Source organism: Grammomys surdaster, unplaced genomic scaffold (assembly GCF_004785775.1).
Source record: "Grammomys surdaster isolate TR1022 unplaced genomic scaffold, NIH_TR_1.0 141, whole genome shotgun sequence".
Classification (NCBI taxonomy): domain Eukaryota; kingdom Metazoa; phylum Chordata; class Mammalia; order Rodentia; family Muridae; genus Grammomys; species Grammomys surdaster.
The window spans coordinates 4783996-4802127 of NW_021604599.1; the positions used below are offsets into that span (position 1 = coordinate 4783996).

At 34.9% G+C, this 18132-nt stretch overlaps 1 protein-coding gene across 1 annotated transcript in view; it reads left to right on the forward strand.

The window, feature by feature from the left end:
- Positions 1-18132, forward strand: part of Rfx3 (regulatory factor X3) — a 142919-nt gene that overhangs the window by 54972 nt on the left and 69815 nt on the right. Inside the window, exons 4-5 of the mRNA XM_028764064.1 lie at positions 9947-10021; positions 16969-17150. Coding sequence (XP_028619897.1) covers positions 9947-10021; positions 16969-17150 — 257 coding nt within the window. The remainder of the gene's footprint in view (positions 1-9946; positions 10022-16968; positions 17151-18132) is intronic.

The window sequence follows — 18132 nt, forward strand, 5'->3', positions numbered from 1 at the left end:
TAGGAAAATACATTTCTGCTTGATCTTCTTTAGATTTACAAATCAAACTTCAAATATCCTAGTTGAAAGTACTATAAACCTTGAAGGGAAAATAAGTCACTTAACGTTTCATTCATAAGAAATCGGCATATAGATAAAGAATCATATATTAAAAGACACTGTTTTCCGTAACATCTAAGTCAGTATTAGATCCATAAAGTTTTATACTTCTCCCCAATGTAGTGGGGATGTGCAGCACATCCATATGAATAATTAGCAGTTGTGTTGTGAGTAGGATTGACTCATGTGCCCATATTTGTAAGTCCAGTGTACACTGCATGGAGTATGACTGCATTTGCTCTGTGCTCATCTACGGTTGTGTTTACTATCCATACGAGTAGTTTCTTCATTGTGTTGTACTTTGCTTATGTAGCTAAGGTTCAACTCTAACTGTAGTAAAGTTCATAGTATAGAAAGTTTTTAATATACCCACAGATGTTATAAATAATTTAACTCATTCATTTTATTATTATTTTTGGTATAAGTTTAGTGAGTTTTCCATTTGACTTATAAGAAAGAGAGAGATAAGTTCATGTTACTCAGTATTTTTAGACAAATACTTTTTGTGTAGCCAAGGTCAGACTACTGATCTTCTGCCTTCAGAGCCCTGGATGCTAGGTTTACACACATGTGCTACCACACATAACAAGGTTTGATCTTTTTGAAAATATGCTCTCAAAAGTACAGGAAAGAATAATTAAGAACATGCAACAAAATATAAAAATAAAGGAAAACTTAAAAGTCAGAATTTGAGATGATGTGACTGTATCTATTACATTATCTACATCATATAATTACAGAGAATTAGATGAAACCATTTTAAGAGATTTAGTGAGGTAGCTTCAAACTCTGGCATCAATAGTTTAAAATGTAGCAATGTTAGGAAATATAGTGGGAGCTAAGTTAAAATGTATAGTTTAACAATTATAAATTTTTATTACTTTTTATAATTATAGTTAAAATTTTTCTGAGGTATTAAAATTGAAATTAAATCTTGATCCCAAATTTTAGGCAGGCCTCTTCGATTAGACTGTTGGAAGTTTTTAGAATGAAAATGAGGTCTAAATTTAATTAAAAACTGGAAACTATTCAAATCCAAAATTTTGAGTTGATAGTGACTGTTTTGTATTTGCTTTCATGAATGAGTTTGAATTATCTCTTCTTTCATATTTTAATGTTTCACAGAAACATTGTGTGCGCGCATGCACATGTACATGTGCGTGTGTATGTTTTCTGGAAATTGAACTGAGAGGGTCATGTGCATGCTAAACTGTGCCCTATCACTGAAGAATCCTACCAGCTTCTCAATTATTTTCTTTCACTGCTATCTTCATCATAGACTACATCAGTGGAACTAGCTCCATTTCTGAAGGATATTCTCTAAGGCAGGAGTGCAAATTCATACTTAATACCGCAGACTACATGTATCAAAGTATTTTGGTTAGTTTTATCCTTCTCTCTCATTGTATCACTTTTAAATTACAATGTTAAACATTTTTAAATTTTTATTTGATTAATTTTTGAGTCATCAGAATCATAGTTGTCTTCTAGTAGTTTTGCTAATGTTAAGTTCAACTTTGCCTAAAAAAGGAAAGCATAAACCGAATAATTCTTAGATGTCAAAGTCTCTCTTTAAATAGAGCACTTGCCTGCTTCTGCTGCTTTGGTAGTAGCAATAGTCTGCCTCTGGTAAAGAGGAAGAAAACCCTTTGATTGCATTTGAGTGCAGTGTTCCCAGTGTATACTCTACAGAGCATCTGTGAACTCCATTCCCAGAGCGGCGAGTTAGTGACTTGTAGGCAAGAGGCCCAGGGTTTGCAGTTGTAACAAATTATAGTAATTACTGATATTGCAGTGATTATACAGACTACATACAATAGTGAAGTTGTTGTTAGTGCTCAGAATAGACTGGAAAAGGCTAGGTACATTTGCAAACATAAGCTTGATCTTAAGTCTCATCACTTATTGCTAATTCAGCAGAGTCCTAAAGGATAATTCTAGCCCCTGGCTTCTCTAGTGGATACATCATCATAGACTGGTTTTTTTAGACTCATAGATGGGGAAGCAGTAAGTTCACAGAGTAATGACAGGACACCCAACCAAGACAAGACAGTGTTTTGATTTCACCATCATCTAACTTTAAACACCAACTGTTATCAGAACACACCTGAGTAATATACATTTCTGATCCACGCATTTTCTTCTTTTTCTCCTAAATACTTTCAGAAGAACTTCAGGTAATAAAATAAAATCACAACCCCGCTTAAACCTGTGTTCATAAATTTTACACATTTTCTAAATTCATAAGACTGTCAATGAATTAAAATTTGAAAGATTTCATATATTATAATGTTTGTAAGCCCTAAAACTTGTTTGTTCTAATTGCTTAGCTGTAACTGTCAGCCTATCATCCTTCATTATTTTCTGAACGAAGATGTAAAGTAAAATTGGCTAGATGTGTTTCTGGACACCTTCAGGTTTTTTCAAGAATTAAATCAACAGCCTGTTTTGAATCTCTCAGTAAGCTTCTTCTGAATATTGTATCATCATTTCATGTTGATCAACACTTTGCCTGAAGGTAGAGTTTTACGAGCAGTAGTAGAGCTAGTGCCTTAGCTTCCTGGGTAGGAGGAGGCGGTTGTTTTTTTTGTTTTGTTTTTGTTTTTTTGTTTTTTTGTTTTTTTGTTTTTTTGTTTTTTTGTGCATTTCTCTGACCTCTTGGGAGGAAAGGGCTCTGAGTGGATCTTTAGAAAATATTCCACCACTTGCCCTGAACTGCTGATGGTTTAACAAATTCATGTAGGGCGTTTGAAAATTTTCACATCCCATGAGACATGCCTTTACATTGATCCCCAGAGCTTTTGTTTATAAGTGCACATCAGTATACACTCATACATGACTGTCTTTGTGTCAGTGTGCACATATCTGATTGAAATCAAAACTCCTCCCAGTGATACCTGTACCATGTGTAGTGAGCCATGCTTATCTCCTGCTCTGATTAATTTCTTTAAACACATAGCCATTCTGCTAGGCAGACAGTCCGTGGTTACAGCACCTCCAGTATTCTGGTTCTCCACTGCAACCTAAACTCCACTTTTACAACCTTACTTAATGCTCTCTTGTAACATCTGTAAAGGGAGTCTGAACCTGCCATACATTTCCTAATCAGTAGATCTCTGGAACAGTGGTACAAGACTTGATTCCTTCAGTCTTACATCTTTCATGTCAGAAAAACCATTGTCATGTGGATAATTATGTACATGTGTGTGTCTGTGTGGGGGATGGTATGCCCATGAGAGCAGGTTCTCACAGAAGCCAAAGACATCACATCATCCTGGATGTAGACTTACTTGGGATATGAGATGCCTAACATGGCTTTCAAGAACTCAGACCTCCTGAAAGAGCAGGATACGCTCTTAGATTCTAAGCCTTTGTCACTGTCAACATAGATAAGTATGGTGAATAATTACCATATTGCTAACTAAATGCTACTGCCTTAAAATTTCTTACATGAAATGAGTTAGCCATTAATTTTAAATTTAGCCCTGCTTAAGTTTTCTGTATTAAAGCAGAATAAAGTCAGATTCTTCTCTAGCATACACCCTTACTGACCTCTAGTCTAGTTGTCAATAGAGTGCTACCTCCCCCTCCAAAACCTAACCATTGAGGGCTCTCCTATTCCTAGCTCTCTTCAGCATTTTTTAAACATTTTATTTAATTTTATTTTATGTGCATTGATGTTTTGCCTGCTTGTATATCTTCATGAGGGTGTCAGATCCTGAATCTACAGTTGTGAGCCCCCATGTAGTTGCTAGGAATTGATCCCAGGCCCTCTGGAAGAGCAGCCAGTGCTCTTAACTGCTGAGTGGTCTTTCTGGCCCATCTTTCTCTTTCAAGCATTCCTGTTTTCCAGCTCCCATTAGAATAGCACATAAAGCCCCACCTCCAGCATTTGAGACTTCAAAAGGCAGCTGAGTCCATCACGCCAGGAAAGTTACAGCAGCAGGGGCTTGGGGTAGCTGATCACATGGTACCCATAGTCAGGTGGCAAAGAGACATGAGCACTCATGCTGAACCTACTCTCTCATTTTTATCCAGTCCATTCTTACAACCCATGGTGGTGCTCCTCTTGTTTACAGTGGTTTCTAATCTCCATTATCTGACATAGATTCTCCCTCAAAGGCATGCCCAGGGCTTCCCCTAATATACACACATCACTCTCTATAGGAATTCCCAATTCTCTTCTAGTTGGTTCTAGTTCTGTCAAATTGACCATTAGCATAAACCTTCACAGCATATAAAGAAAATGATGTTGAACTTAGGGCGAATTTGGACTCCAGTCGGACTCAGTGCCCTCGCAGTCTCGACAGTCCTTCAGTCTTGGAAAGCCGCACTTTTCCTATGTGCAAGTAGTCATAATCCATGGAAGCACGCCTATCTATCTAATGTGAAAACATGCCTATCCTGTTGCATTATCCTGTTGTATGCGGTGGTTATGAGAATCCAATGAGAACGACGGCTGGAAAATCCATTTAAGAATCAGAGTAATCATAAATAAGATAGTACAATTGTTCAGTTGTTTATGTTTATGAATCCTTCATAATGAACACTGTGCTCTGTCCTCAGTCACTTAGAGTAGAAGTGTTTGTGTAGACTTCCCTGAATATGTTTTAAGAGTTACTTATTTAATTTTGTGTATTTGAGTATTTTGCTTGCATATTTATCTATACACCATGTGTGGGCATCATGCCCATCAATGTCAGAGATGGCATCAGATCCCTGGGAAATAGAGTTATGGATGGTCGTGAGCTGCCTGGTATGGGTGTTAGGAACTGAACTCAGATGTTCAGCAAAAGTATGCTATGCTCCTAACTGCTGGGTCAGCTTTCCAGTCCCATTTTACTGAAGGTTTATAGAAGGAACTGAAGACTTACCATATTTTCTAAAACATAGTCACAGAATACCTCTTTGTAGCACTCTCTTTTGTCTATCCATTTATACTTCATTTGCCTCCAGTATTCTCAATGGGTTCTAATCTCTAACCTTCTCAACCACTGAAATAAGCTCAGCAAAATAAGAAGCTATCCCCTTCTTTTATTAGAAGGTGGCAAGAGTAGTTATTACACCAAAAAAGAGTAACAGTGAAATGTTGCTTCTGTTTCATTGATACTGTGCACTCTTTTAGAAAATACATTACTGATTTGAGCATGAGCAAAGAATAAAATACAATTTAACATCCTAACATCCTTTGCCACTTTTCTCCCCACTCTGGTCCTCTTTTCAGGACATAGGTGGGTCTTTTTTTCTCAAGTCTCTTTTGGGATATTGATTTTATTGCTGTTGTTGTTGCTTGTGGTAGTGGTGGTGGTTGCTGGTGGTGGTTGCTGGTGGTGGTAGTGGTAGTGGTTGTTGTTGGTGGTGATGGTGGAAGATGTAACATTATATGGGTCTCCATGATCGGAGAATGCCACCTTCTTCATGACACTGGGAAGCCACATATTTTAGTGATGAAAATGTTTTCAGCCTAAGCTTTGAGCTGCATGTTTATTACCATGCTATCCCTCTTTTTATTAGATAATAAACACTGTGTCCACTTCAAGTTCTTCCTTGAGGTGTTGCTGAATCTTTGTAGAACTAATGCTAAATATATTATCATTCCTTCTGGATGTAAAATACCTTATCCCACCTGCCTCTTCTGATGTTCAAATCCCAATTTCTAAAAGAACACAGAATATTCTCTTACTGTTCTAGGCTACTATGACATTTGCATATTTGAAATATTTTTAAATGTGTTTTCTACCTTACAAAATTGATGCATCATTTTTTTTCTTGAATTAAAAGAACCAAATGTATTTATTGTCACATGGTCATTTTTACTACATTTGTGACTATGTAAGTAAAATTTTTGTTGCTATGACAAATACTTGAAAGGGGAAAGAGAACAAAGGGAAGTTTATGACTCACAGTTTGAGTCACAATTGGCTGATTCCATGTGCCAGGAGCCTATGGCTGAGTGATTTACCTTGTGTGGCCAGGAGAATAGGCAATCAGAAACCACTCAGCACCTTTAAGAACACACACTCAGTTTCGTTCTTGCTTTACATTTACCCCCTTATTTTTCCGACCCTCTTCAAAACCATTCCAGCAGCTAGCAACCAAGAATTCAACACGTGAACCTCTGGAGACAGTTCATATTCAAATTATTAGATTCTTCCCCTGTTCCCCAAAAGCCCAGGACTACCTCATAATGTGAAGTGCGTTTAATCTAAGTACCAAAGTCTCTAAAGTCAGTAGTTCCAAGATTCCTCAAAAGTCCAGGTTTAAAGTCTCTGAAATTGAAATAATGTCTTTGCTGTGAGCAGGCTCCAAAGTTTAAAGGTGTTCTTCTCCCTTCTCTACATGCAACTGAACAAAGGAATTAGATAAAGCCCAGAGAAGAGGAGTAGGACCCAAACAAATGAAATCCAGCACAGCAAGCCCTAAATCCTATGCCTCCTACGTCTATCATCTTTGACATGTGTATGGTGGTGTAAGCGCCAAAGCACTTAGGTAGGCCTGACCCTACAGCTACAGCCTTGCTACTTGCCCTCTTTTGTTTTTGACCCTGCTTATTGGCTGCCTCTTTATTCCTTGGTCATTTCATGTTCCTGGAGTATATCATATTCTCAGAGGGTCTCCGTTTCCTCCTCTTCACTCTTACGGCTTCACAAAGTTTGCTCTCTTAGGAGCTACCTGTAGGGATTCTGACCCTGACACACATTTGTTGGATTCCCAATCCAGCCATTGAAATCTGGGTAGAATCATCCATGAACTTGGAACTGTTATATTCTGTATGCCTGCAAAACTTGTGTCATGTGGACAGTGACAAGGTCTGACACCAGCTTAGGTCTTTTGCACTATGGCCCTAATAGCTTCTGAATGCTCAGAGGGTTGAATACAAACTGAAAATTCTTTCCTAGGCAGTCCTGTGGAGCAAGGGCCACTGGAGTTGTCTTCTCAAGTGTTTCAAATATGTTGAAACTTTCCTACTCCTGTTCCTTAGAATGTTTGTGGTCTTGTCAATTCCTTAGTTGCTCCAGGGTACCTTATTTTCCAGGTGCAAAACACATAGCCTCTTTAATTTGTGTGTGTGTTTCAATTTTGTTATTGTTTGTGTGTGTGTGTGTATGTGTGTGTGTGTGTGTGTTTGTCTTGGTTTATATGTGTGGCATACACACACATGTGTTTTCAAGTGTTCTCACAGAAGCCAGAGATTGTACTTGGGTGTCCTACTCATTGACCCTGTAGCCAGCCTGGGGACCAGCAAACCCGGTAATCCTGACACCACAGGAGTTACACGCCTAGCTTTCTGTGTGAGTGCAGGCGTTGCAATCATGTATGATAGCATGCTTGAGTAGTCTCCCTTACAGTGAACAGGAAAAAGAAAGAGATTGCCTGTGTCCATGGAGGCTTTCTCTATTTTCCTCTTTTATTCTAACCTGTGGAATACCCGTCACATTTAGAGTATGTCTTCCCTCTTAGTTGCTCCTCGGTGAAGCCTCACAGACACCCCTAGAGTTGTACTTTATTCTCCTAGGTTCTTCTTAATATAGTCAAGTTAACAGTCAAGTTCAAGTTTCTATCCTGGACATGCTGCCTTCATTTCCCTTCCCTTCATTTGAGCATGCCCTCTGCTTTTTTTGCTTTCTGACTCACTTCGGCTCCTGCTTCCTAGCACACACTTTCCTCTTGTTTTCCCTAGAGAAGATTTCTTGTTTAGTATGAATTTTAAATTCAGGGAGAATGTAAACAATGAGAAAATCTGTACAGGTTTATAACTCTTCTTAAATATATTTTGTCTGAGTACTGGGTTCACAGTTTTGATCATGTTCTCAGAAGTTGTTATCTGGTAGGAATAAATTATAAAAAGCAACACCTCCCAGACAGTCAGTGTATCTGTCCTGGTGGATGCAGCTGGGCATGTTTCTCCTTGCCATTTTGCCTCCTTTCCCAGAGATCCTTGCTACTGGCTCCCCTACTGGCTGAAGGGGACCATATATATAACAGCAAAGGGCTGGAAGCATACAAAAACATAAGATAAAACCAGAAAGTATCCAGGGTGGATTGGTTCTTTTCCTGACAACCTGGCCTTGCAGGGAGTAAGTCACCTCCACAGTAGCAACTTTAGTAAAAGATATAGATCCCTAAGGAAGCCAAGTGATGGCTGATCTCACTTAACACTGCTGCCTCTCAAAACCTTAGTGAGGATCTATTCTCGAGTGTGATTCAGCTATTATAATCCTGATAATTTTTGCCTTTCATTTAAATCTATAAAATGACATTATGTCTCACTTTGAATTTATTTATTTATTAAAATGCAATCATAGTTCAAATTTCCACCCTCAAACTTAAAAAAAAATAAATTGTAGGCATTTAGCAATTTTGAGCAAATTCTTCTTAGACATGCTTTGTTATTACATGAATGATTTCAATTATCTTATGCTCTGTCTTTTCCTTTTGAAAACAAGAGTGCTTTTTGATTCCTTTTAAGTGATTTAAAACCAGACTAAAGAGATGGCTCAGCAGTTATGAGCACTGCTCTTCCAAGAGGACTCAGGTTCAGTTCCCAGCACCCATATGGCAACTTACTACTCTTAACTCCAGGATCTGACATCCTCCCGCAGACATACATACAGGCAAAATACCAATGCACATAAAATAAAAATAAATAAAATTTAAAAGATAGGTTTAATTAAAAAAATGTTCATTTACTCCTTAAATTCATTGTGTATTCTAAAATGTGATCTTTTTAAATGTAAACAATAGCATTTTCTTCTGTTTTCAAGTTTAATATACTCTGTTAGCATCGCAAGTGGTGGATAGAATGATTTAAAAGGCACTTTGCCTGGTTTTATGATATCAAAAACAGCTAAGTATAGAATAAATTATTGCACATTTGTTATGAATTGATAACTGCTTATACCAAATTGTCGATATATTTATAGTGTTAAAATAACTAAATTTATTTTCTCAAATTGCATAATGAAGGTTTTTATTAGCTGGTATTTTACTATGCCAGTTTCCAAATGCACACTTTTTAGTTCCTTTCTTGATAGCATGTGTCATAGTGCTGTGAGCAGAAGGACAGCTGTCTTTCATATGATGGCATCAAGAGTGCCTCTGGTTTGTCCCTGGAAGCTTTTGCTTAAGAATGATTTTGTGACAGCCCATGGTGTGCTGTGATTACATTGAATATAACTGATTCTGTTCTTGTCCAATTTTTGTTGGCTCTGAGTTACTTTCTCTTCTATTCCTCTTTCTGCTGTTATTTCTAATATTTCTGCTTCATCATCATGTCCTAAACTATAATAGAGACCATAGTCACATCTGAATGCTCACCTGACTGACTTTTCCCTACCAAATTTTACTGCTAGAGTAAAAGAAGGATGTGTAGACTTACTAGCTTTTAGAGTTTTTGTAACTTGCATTAAAATACTAATGCATATTAAATTCAGATTTCATTTTATGATTTTTATTTTGTGACAGAAGAGAACAAATGTTAAACATGCTTTAGGTATGAGGCTATACAGAGAGGGTATAATATCCCACATCTTGAACCATGCAAGTAAAAAAATAGTTTCTTATAACTAGAACAATCTGCCAGGGTTCTTGATCCTTGAGTCTCCATGCTGATTATAATCACAAAGTGTTTAGAAAGGATTACTTTTGTAATTGAGCTTATTATTTATGTGCATATTATATTTCATTCTCTAGGGATGGAAAGGCTGGGGGGGACACATTTAGTGATAGCTATTCATTAGCCATCATTGAAGAGTGAATTAGACTTTAAGAATCAATCAAAAGTCTCTGGTCAGCCTTTTATTACTGTCTTGTCTTGAGCCCTTTTTTCAATGACATTTATTATCAGATTGAAATGGCGATTGAGACGCTGCAAAAGTCTGACGGTCTGTCCACTCACAGAAGCTCTCTTCTCAACAGCCATGTAAGTTGCCTCTTCGTGTACACTAATCTCTTGCTTGTTCTGCATGTGTTGCTTGCCTCTAAGTGCTTGTTTTATTTATTTACTTATTTATTTTGCTTCTTAACCTTCTCTTCTCAAGCCTCTTCAGACTCTAATTATTTAATGTGTGTTTTACACAGTGGGGTATCTCAAAACAGACCCAGTGTGCTGCTTTACCAGGTGTTCGGACTTCCTGTCTAGATATACAAAATTTAAAATGAACGACAAGCCACTATTTATTTCTAAAATGTAGTTAATAATGATTTTTAAACATTTCAAGATTTTGTTAGCCACATATTTATTTCCTCTGAAGCAAAACTTTACAGTATACATCTTTATGTCTGAGACACAGAAGCAAGCATGTCTCCCATGTGACTGATAAAAGTCTTTAAATGGACAAGTGGTCACTAATGCCAAAGCAGTGGTAAAATCTTCCAAGTGCATTTACTGGTAAGAGTGTAAAGTAGGCAAGTCACAGTCATGGACGAACTCAGTGTCCTAAACACTGAAGAAAAATGAAAACAGGTCAAACGTGAAGTTGTATGTAGGTCGCGAGTTGCTCATACCGAGGCAAGCAGAGTGGTCTTATTGCTTCCTGACGTTCTCCCTGTTCCCAGGCCCAGCATCACTGTAACACTGGTAAGTTTTGATGAAATAAACATTGTCATCATCTGTTCAAAATTGAGGAAATCAATGAAAATGCTTCCTATAATGTGAGAAACACTAGAAGGGCATTATTTTTAGAAGGTAATTTCTGAATTAAGAGGAAATGAATGGACATACTTAAGTAGTGTAGATATAGGAACTAAATTGGCATTTGTAACATTTGAATAAGAATTAGAAATTCCTTTCTTCACTGTTTTTTTTTTTAAGTTAGGGATAATTTATTGTGATTTCTTAATTTTTCTTAATATTTTTATGACTAAAAAGTTTAAAAGTAAGATCACTGGAATAGCTGTAGTATTTTTAACAATCATGCAGTTTATAGGAAATATTTCACTGTGGTGTTTTAAAAAAATATTTGAACTTTGAACTATTTCAGATTTGTATTCCAAAGTATCGCTTCCTTCTGATGTTCCAATGTTGGATTTTGGAGGTGTTTGATTCATTCCCTTTTCAACAGTAGTATCTTGGCAAACAAAAAATGTTAGCCAATTCAAAGAAGGCCTGTGACTATGGTAAAAATTACAGAAAGAAGTTTCAAAATAAGGATATATATTTTGTCACCTCTTTTTAAAAAGTATTTGAACACTCTTTTCCACGCTTTGTTCTTAAATCTATTTTGCTTATTGGAATGAGTCTCTGGTTGTGTTAAAGGCTAGTTTACCATATGGTATTAGGATGAGTTTGCCAGTTTGTATATTGAAAATAGCAAGTGAAAATGCTTATCACTTCCAGCCAGAAATGTGCAGGCATATAAGTATTTCTAAAAATAAATAGAAATTTCTAGTTGCTCTTTTGAAATTTTCAGTTTTCTAAATTGACTCTGAAAGTCAGTTCTTATTTCACTTGGAGATATGAAATATATCATAATGTGTTGTTTAAATTTAATTTCAATCACCCAGCTTTATTGATACTTTCATAAACAATACTGTAGGTATATAACATATTAAAAATATTTCTCTTTGTTTTAAACTTTTGAAATATATTGGGTTAGTTAAAATTATTTTCCTTCATTAGAACTGTGAGGTAAAGTTCGTTGTCAATGGCTGTAAATGAAGCTGCTCAAACAACACAATGATGTGGTTTCCCTGGGTGTGAGTTTCTATTGCACAACATAGCAAATCCTCCATGTGTTTAAGCCTACTTGCTGTATTAGGAAGAGTGGACACAAAGGTTGCTCCTATGGTGGCAATATTTGTTTCCCGAACTCACTCGTTTTTATTACATCTTGGAAGCAGTCACATTTGTTCAGAACTGCATGTAGAACACAGTTTTGTGAGCAGAAGAGACAGATCAGTGTTTTCCTGATGCCTACTGCCTTAGTTTCTTCTGGAATGCAGAAAACATTTCTGTTGTCTTTTCCTTGGGATGTTAACGATGCTCCTGACTTTCACTGGGTTTCCCCCAGCAACTGGAACAAAATGCTACTCAGTGTGTGTCTTTAGTCTGTTAGTAATGTTAAACTGATGGCATTATGTCAGCATCTTAGACAACCAGTAAATATTTATTAGCTAAATAAATAATAATTTATATAATTATTAATAATTTATATAATAATTAATAATATAATTAATAATTATTTATATATTAATAATATATAATATATATTAATAATATATAGTTAATAATAATTTATATAATAATTTATATAATTTAATAGTTAAAGCTAAAAAAAATAAATAAATACTTTTATGAGTTTTTCCCTAACATGGTCCTCCTGCATTGTACAGTGCTGGTACATAGTTGTAGATGCATACTGAATATTTGCAGAATGTTTGCATATAAGAAACAGTAGAAAGGCATAGACCTCTTTAATGCTGTAGATTTCTTTTCCCACTCACATATATGCTTATTTTGAACTCATACATACATTGTTGGTTTCTCTTTTTGTCCCCAAATTCTCTAAAGTCAGCATGTATGTACTGGTAGTGAATCCTCTCTAATGGCTTTCTAATTAAATGAAGAATAAATGGGACTCTTTATAATTTTCTACATACACCCTTAAGATTAAGAAAAACTTATTTTCTTCTTTTAAAAAGTTGTACCCCAAAGTGATGCTACTCATCTCTTTGCATTTTAGAATGTGCTTTATTTTAGTTTTATAAAAATTTTTTGATACAATACTTTATATTTTATTTTTAAATTTTATGTGAAGATGCTGTTCATAAATTTTATAGATCTCCCTAAGTCCAAAGGATATCTAATTCTTTTAGTTGCAGGCTTAAGCTTGACCTGTATTGTCAACTGTAATTAATATGCATTTTCATTTAGTGTTTATATCATATCAAATTTAGGGTACTTTACATGGTAAACTTCAACCTAGAATTATTGTTAAATTGCTACTAGCTTCTGCATAGTGCACTTAAACCTGTGTTTCTTTTTAATTCCACTTAAAGAATATGAAACCACTAGGCATTTATGTTTTTGGAATCTTCATAATCCAGCAGACAATCAATTCGTAATGCTTACAAGCTTAAGCTACTGAAATATATTCAGCTTAAAGTAAAATCTTGGATTTTAGTTTTCCTCCACTGCTGTCATGACTATATTGTAAATAAAAGTTATTATAGGCCTGACAAAATGTATAACATCAGTGCAATGATCTTAAAGTGATTCCTAATTGATAATAATCCACCTGGAATGCCAACTGTTGTGTTTAGATGTTAATTAGGCAGTATGTTATTTATTTAGTTTTATTTGTCAATCAGTGTTTCCCTTTAGGAAAAATAGGAACTTTTCATCTTCTGTAATCTGTTCTGATGAATACAGATTAAATACAAAGGTTGAAAGATGCAATTATCTTGCTCTCTGCCCTTAGATAAGTATATGTTGGTTCATTAGTATAATAATTAGGTTTACAGATAAAGGTTAAAAGTTTCTATGATATTTTACAATCTTTAAAGTATTTCCCAAGCTTGTAAATATACTCATTTTATAATACAGTTTATTAAAAGAATAAAGTAAGAGAAACAGATAGTTGTATTCTAAATTACTAAATGTTCAGGGAATTGAATTCAAAAGTTCAAATACATTTTGTTAAAGAGAAAACTGCATGAAACAATCTTTACCTTATAAAAATTATTCAGTTCCTTTGGATAGGTAGCTCATGGGACGGACATAGCATAATCTTTTACATTATATTACAAAAAAGTAACTGCTTAGTTTTTCTGATAATAAAAATAATACTATGTAATCATATGTGTTAGATTCAATATCTGATTTAGAATTTCATCATGTATCAAAATCAGAAAATTAAACACTAGTATTTAAAACGTAGATGAAATGTTCCAGCTGTATCTCCAAGTCTTTTGGGGCGTAGTCTAGATGGTGTACTGCTTCTATAGTAAGTTTCTAAGATAATAGCTACAGGTGTGGTTATTGGCAGTCTTCCCAGCAGGGACCTCATGCCAGCAGACCAGTCATCTCCATCTTCAGGGTTTTTATTCCTATCTACTCCCCTTTCTTTCCACATGCTCACCAAGGAATAAAGTGCTTCCTTTTGATGAGATGGAGTCAGAACAAATTTAGCTTTGCAGTTGTCAAGTCTGCAAGATAGCTGTCCAACCAACCACCGCTGGATGCTGCTTAGTATACATCTCTATGTCTAGTTGTATGTGTTCATCATAATCAAATTAATATTTTCAAAAATTATTTTAAGCATAAAGCATTTGGGGGAATGTAAATAATATACAAGGAAGGAAGGAAGTGTTTTGTGGAGAGACTGGTACACAGCTAGAATACTACTGAAAGTTTCATTTCTGTAGCTAAGTAATTATTTTCATTTGTTTATATTACATTAAAATTATTTATTGATTTATTATTATTCGTGTATTCTGGTTATAAAGTTCACATTTTAAAATTAACTTCCATCTCTAGGGGAAATATCCTTTAAACTAAGATTTTCTGTATTAATATATCATCTGCTCATTAGCAAAGGAAAGTATATAGAATTATTTCACTCCCCTTTCTGAATTGTGTTATTAGGTCTTTAATGGGGACACACACACACACATGCACGTGGGCACGTGCACGCACACTCTCACACATGCACACACACTCATACACACATCTTAAATACTTTGCACTTAAATGTGTTCTACAATGTGTAATGTGCATATGAGAAATTTGTTACATTATTTACAACTGCTAAAAATATTTTCACCTTATACAAAATCCTTTCAGGAGGTTTTTCTGTTTTTCTTTGTTAATCCTTGGTACCAAGGGTCTGTGTTTCTAATTTTAACATGCTAAGAATACCAATAGATGGTAGCTGTGCCTTGCTCTGTCTAGCACCTGCATGACAGACTATAGCACACTTTCATGCAGTATAGTTTCACAGTGGCTACTTGAATTCCACTGGAAGTGCATTCACATCCTGTCAGTTCTCTGAAGTGCATGGATGAGATTTGAATCAGGTTTGTATTGGTGTGTCTTGTGTTTTATATTTTAAAGTCTTGAAATTTTAAAAAAGAAATACTCTAAAGAAGTCCACTAGCCCACTGTTCCAAGCAGAGTAGTAATTTCAGCCTCAGTAACTTAATGAGTGAGTTTACTCTGATGTTTCATATTAAACTTAGCATGCTTAGAGAGAACCTATCCTGTGCATTATTTTCAGTACACACACTCATGTTTGAGTGTCTCTGGAAAACGTTGTACTTATATCAAGGCTCAAAGTAAATACTATGAAAAAAATCTTTATGAATTGTTGTATTTTTCTGTCAGTATAAAAAGGAGAGATAGTTTTGTATAATCTTTTTAGTGTTTTATGGTGTTGAATTATATATGACACAATATTAATATGTATTTAAGTTTATTTATTTATATGGATATATGCTCCTTAGGGAACTGTAAATCTTCCTTAACAGGACATAATTTTATAAGTATCTTATATGCATTGTGATATCTTTTCTAAGCCATTAACTACTAGAAGTTTGATGATACATATTTGACTATTTAATGATTACTTGGGGATATTTGAAGTTAAAATGATCTGGAAAATTCAGTCCTCATAGTTTAAAAAATAATCAAGATAATTAGGTAAGCTTTTATATAAACCCTAAAATATCTGATTCAAAGTTTAATCAAAAGTCTTAAACTAGACAGATAAAATAGAATAAAATCTTTGACTTACTTGAATGCCCAGGTCATTATCCCTTTGACTAAATACCCAGAAGAGAAGTACAGTCATATTCACCTTTGTGTTATTTTATTTCCATATTTCACATTTAACTGCAAATCTTGGGTTCAATGTTTCCTCTTTACTATACCATTATAAATGCCATGGAGATTGTTGAGACAAATAATGTGAGACATTTGATGTTTTAATGGCGTATTGGTCTAGAGTAATTAAGAAATGAGTTCGAAACCACACTCAGACACTGAGACAATATATAACCTTAGGAAAATCATTTGCATTTATTTTGTTTCTTTTGCAAGTAAATGAATACGTTAAGATTTAATAATAGACATCCAACAGAGATTTTTCTTGTATTTCTGTATTTAAGCATTATTTTTTTTTAAAAAAACAAAGTATAATATAAAACTTTAACATGTAAACTATAGGCAAAGAAAGCATGATTTAGTATTTAGCACAGTAGTGTGCCTTCAAAACATTTGAGGTATAAAGACACCTCAACTTTGAGGTAGAAAATTGATGATTGTAAAAATACTGCCTTTCATCATCTTGAAGTTGTTTGTAGCCTGTAGCAAGTGTCCTTCTTTAGGAGGAAGAATGACTATATTTTGCCTATTTAAATCATTTGTCCAAGTAGATAAGATGTTATTGTATTATCTAGTAGTTATTTGCGATAAGTAAATTATAATTCTGTAAAAATTAGTAAAATCTTACCTCATACAAGTAAGCCTACTGTTTATTGTAGCAAATCAATGTAAAAGATGAATTATGTGCCATGTTGCCAGGTTTAGTTCTGTTTTATAACAGTTATAAATGATATATTTATATTGTGACTTTTGACCAGTGAATGCTGTTATTTTAATTCTTTGTAAAAAATAATAATATCTCAGGAATATAGTAAATATAGAGAAAATTTAATTTCCCTCCTCATGCTGGAAAATTTGAAGAAAAGATATGTCTAAACTGCTGTGATGTTTCCCAGAGCTTAGAAAGTCACATATTCAAGCTTCTGAATTATCACAGTTTATCCTAAGAGTTAATGAAGAAATTACAAGTTGCTGTGTGTAATGTACCTTGCTGAGGTTTTGGCAAGTTCCATGAATTCTCTGCTTACTGTCTCCTATCTCAACAGCTCCAGTGGCTGCTGGACAATTATGAGACAGCAGAAGGAGTGAGCCTTCCAAGGAGCACCCTGTACAACCACTACCTTCGACACTGTCAGGAGCACAAGCTGGACCCAGTCAATGCTGCCTCTTTCGGAAAACTAATAAGGTCCATTTTTATGGGGCTACGGACTAGGAGATTAGGCACTAGGTTAGTACTGACAGTCAACATAATTAGTTCATCTCTCTGTTTGAAATTAGAGCAGTATTGAAGAGTGAGCAAAAATGTACTTAATTACAGAAAAGATGTGAGGAGGAAAGTATAGAATGAACCCCCTTATAAAGTCCATAGGAAAATGAAAATTATTATTCAGTGACTATCACCACACAAGTTAGTTTTCAAACTACATAGAAATTAGAAGCCAAGTTGTTTAAGATTTGCATATAATATACATGAATACAGTGACATAGTAATGGAAAATTAAGACTTCCTTACTGTTATAAAAATATACTTAGTTGTTTTTATGAAAACTATTTGACTAGTAGAAGTTTAGGCTGAAGTTTCTACTTTATTTTGTGATTCTGAGGCCAACTGAAAGGATTTGGTAAACCTACAGAGTTTTTTTGAAGTTCTTTCTGATGGGTCTATTTTACCTCTTCCTAGCCTTCTAAACTTTCTAGCTGTCTCTCTTGTTCTTGATTGTGAAGACAGACACATGTGGGAGTGAACTGTGGTATATTTCCATTGTAGAGAACACTTATCTGAGGGAGGGACTTCCTATCTTGTGGGTTTCTTTCCTTCAGAAACAATGAGTGATTTTCTGAAGCAAACATTATGAAAAGAAATCTTAGAGCCTTGGAGCTTCATTTCTATTTTCTACAATTTTTTACAAATTGAAAACTTATATATTAAGCAGTAAGGTAGAAATACATTAATCCTTTGACTTTCATAGTCATATGGGGATCATATACAAAACATTAGAGACACCATTCTGTACATTGAATGACAGCACATTAGTTAGAATCAGAGCCTCAGAGACTTACTGTACAAAGGATTAAAAAAAAAAACAGTTTCTGGAAAAGAAGCGATACCCTAATAATTAACATCATTAAGTATTTATGCTGAGAAGAGAAACAAATGTTGTCAGAGAGAAAAGATTAATGTATCCTTACTCATTTCCAGAAACATGGCT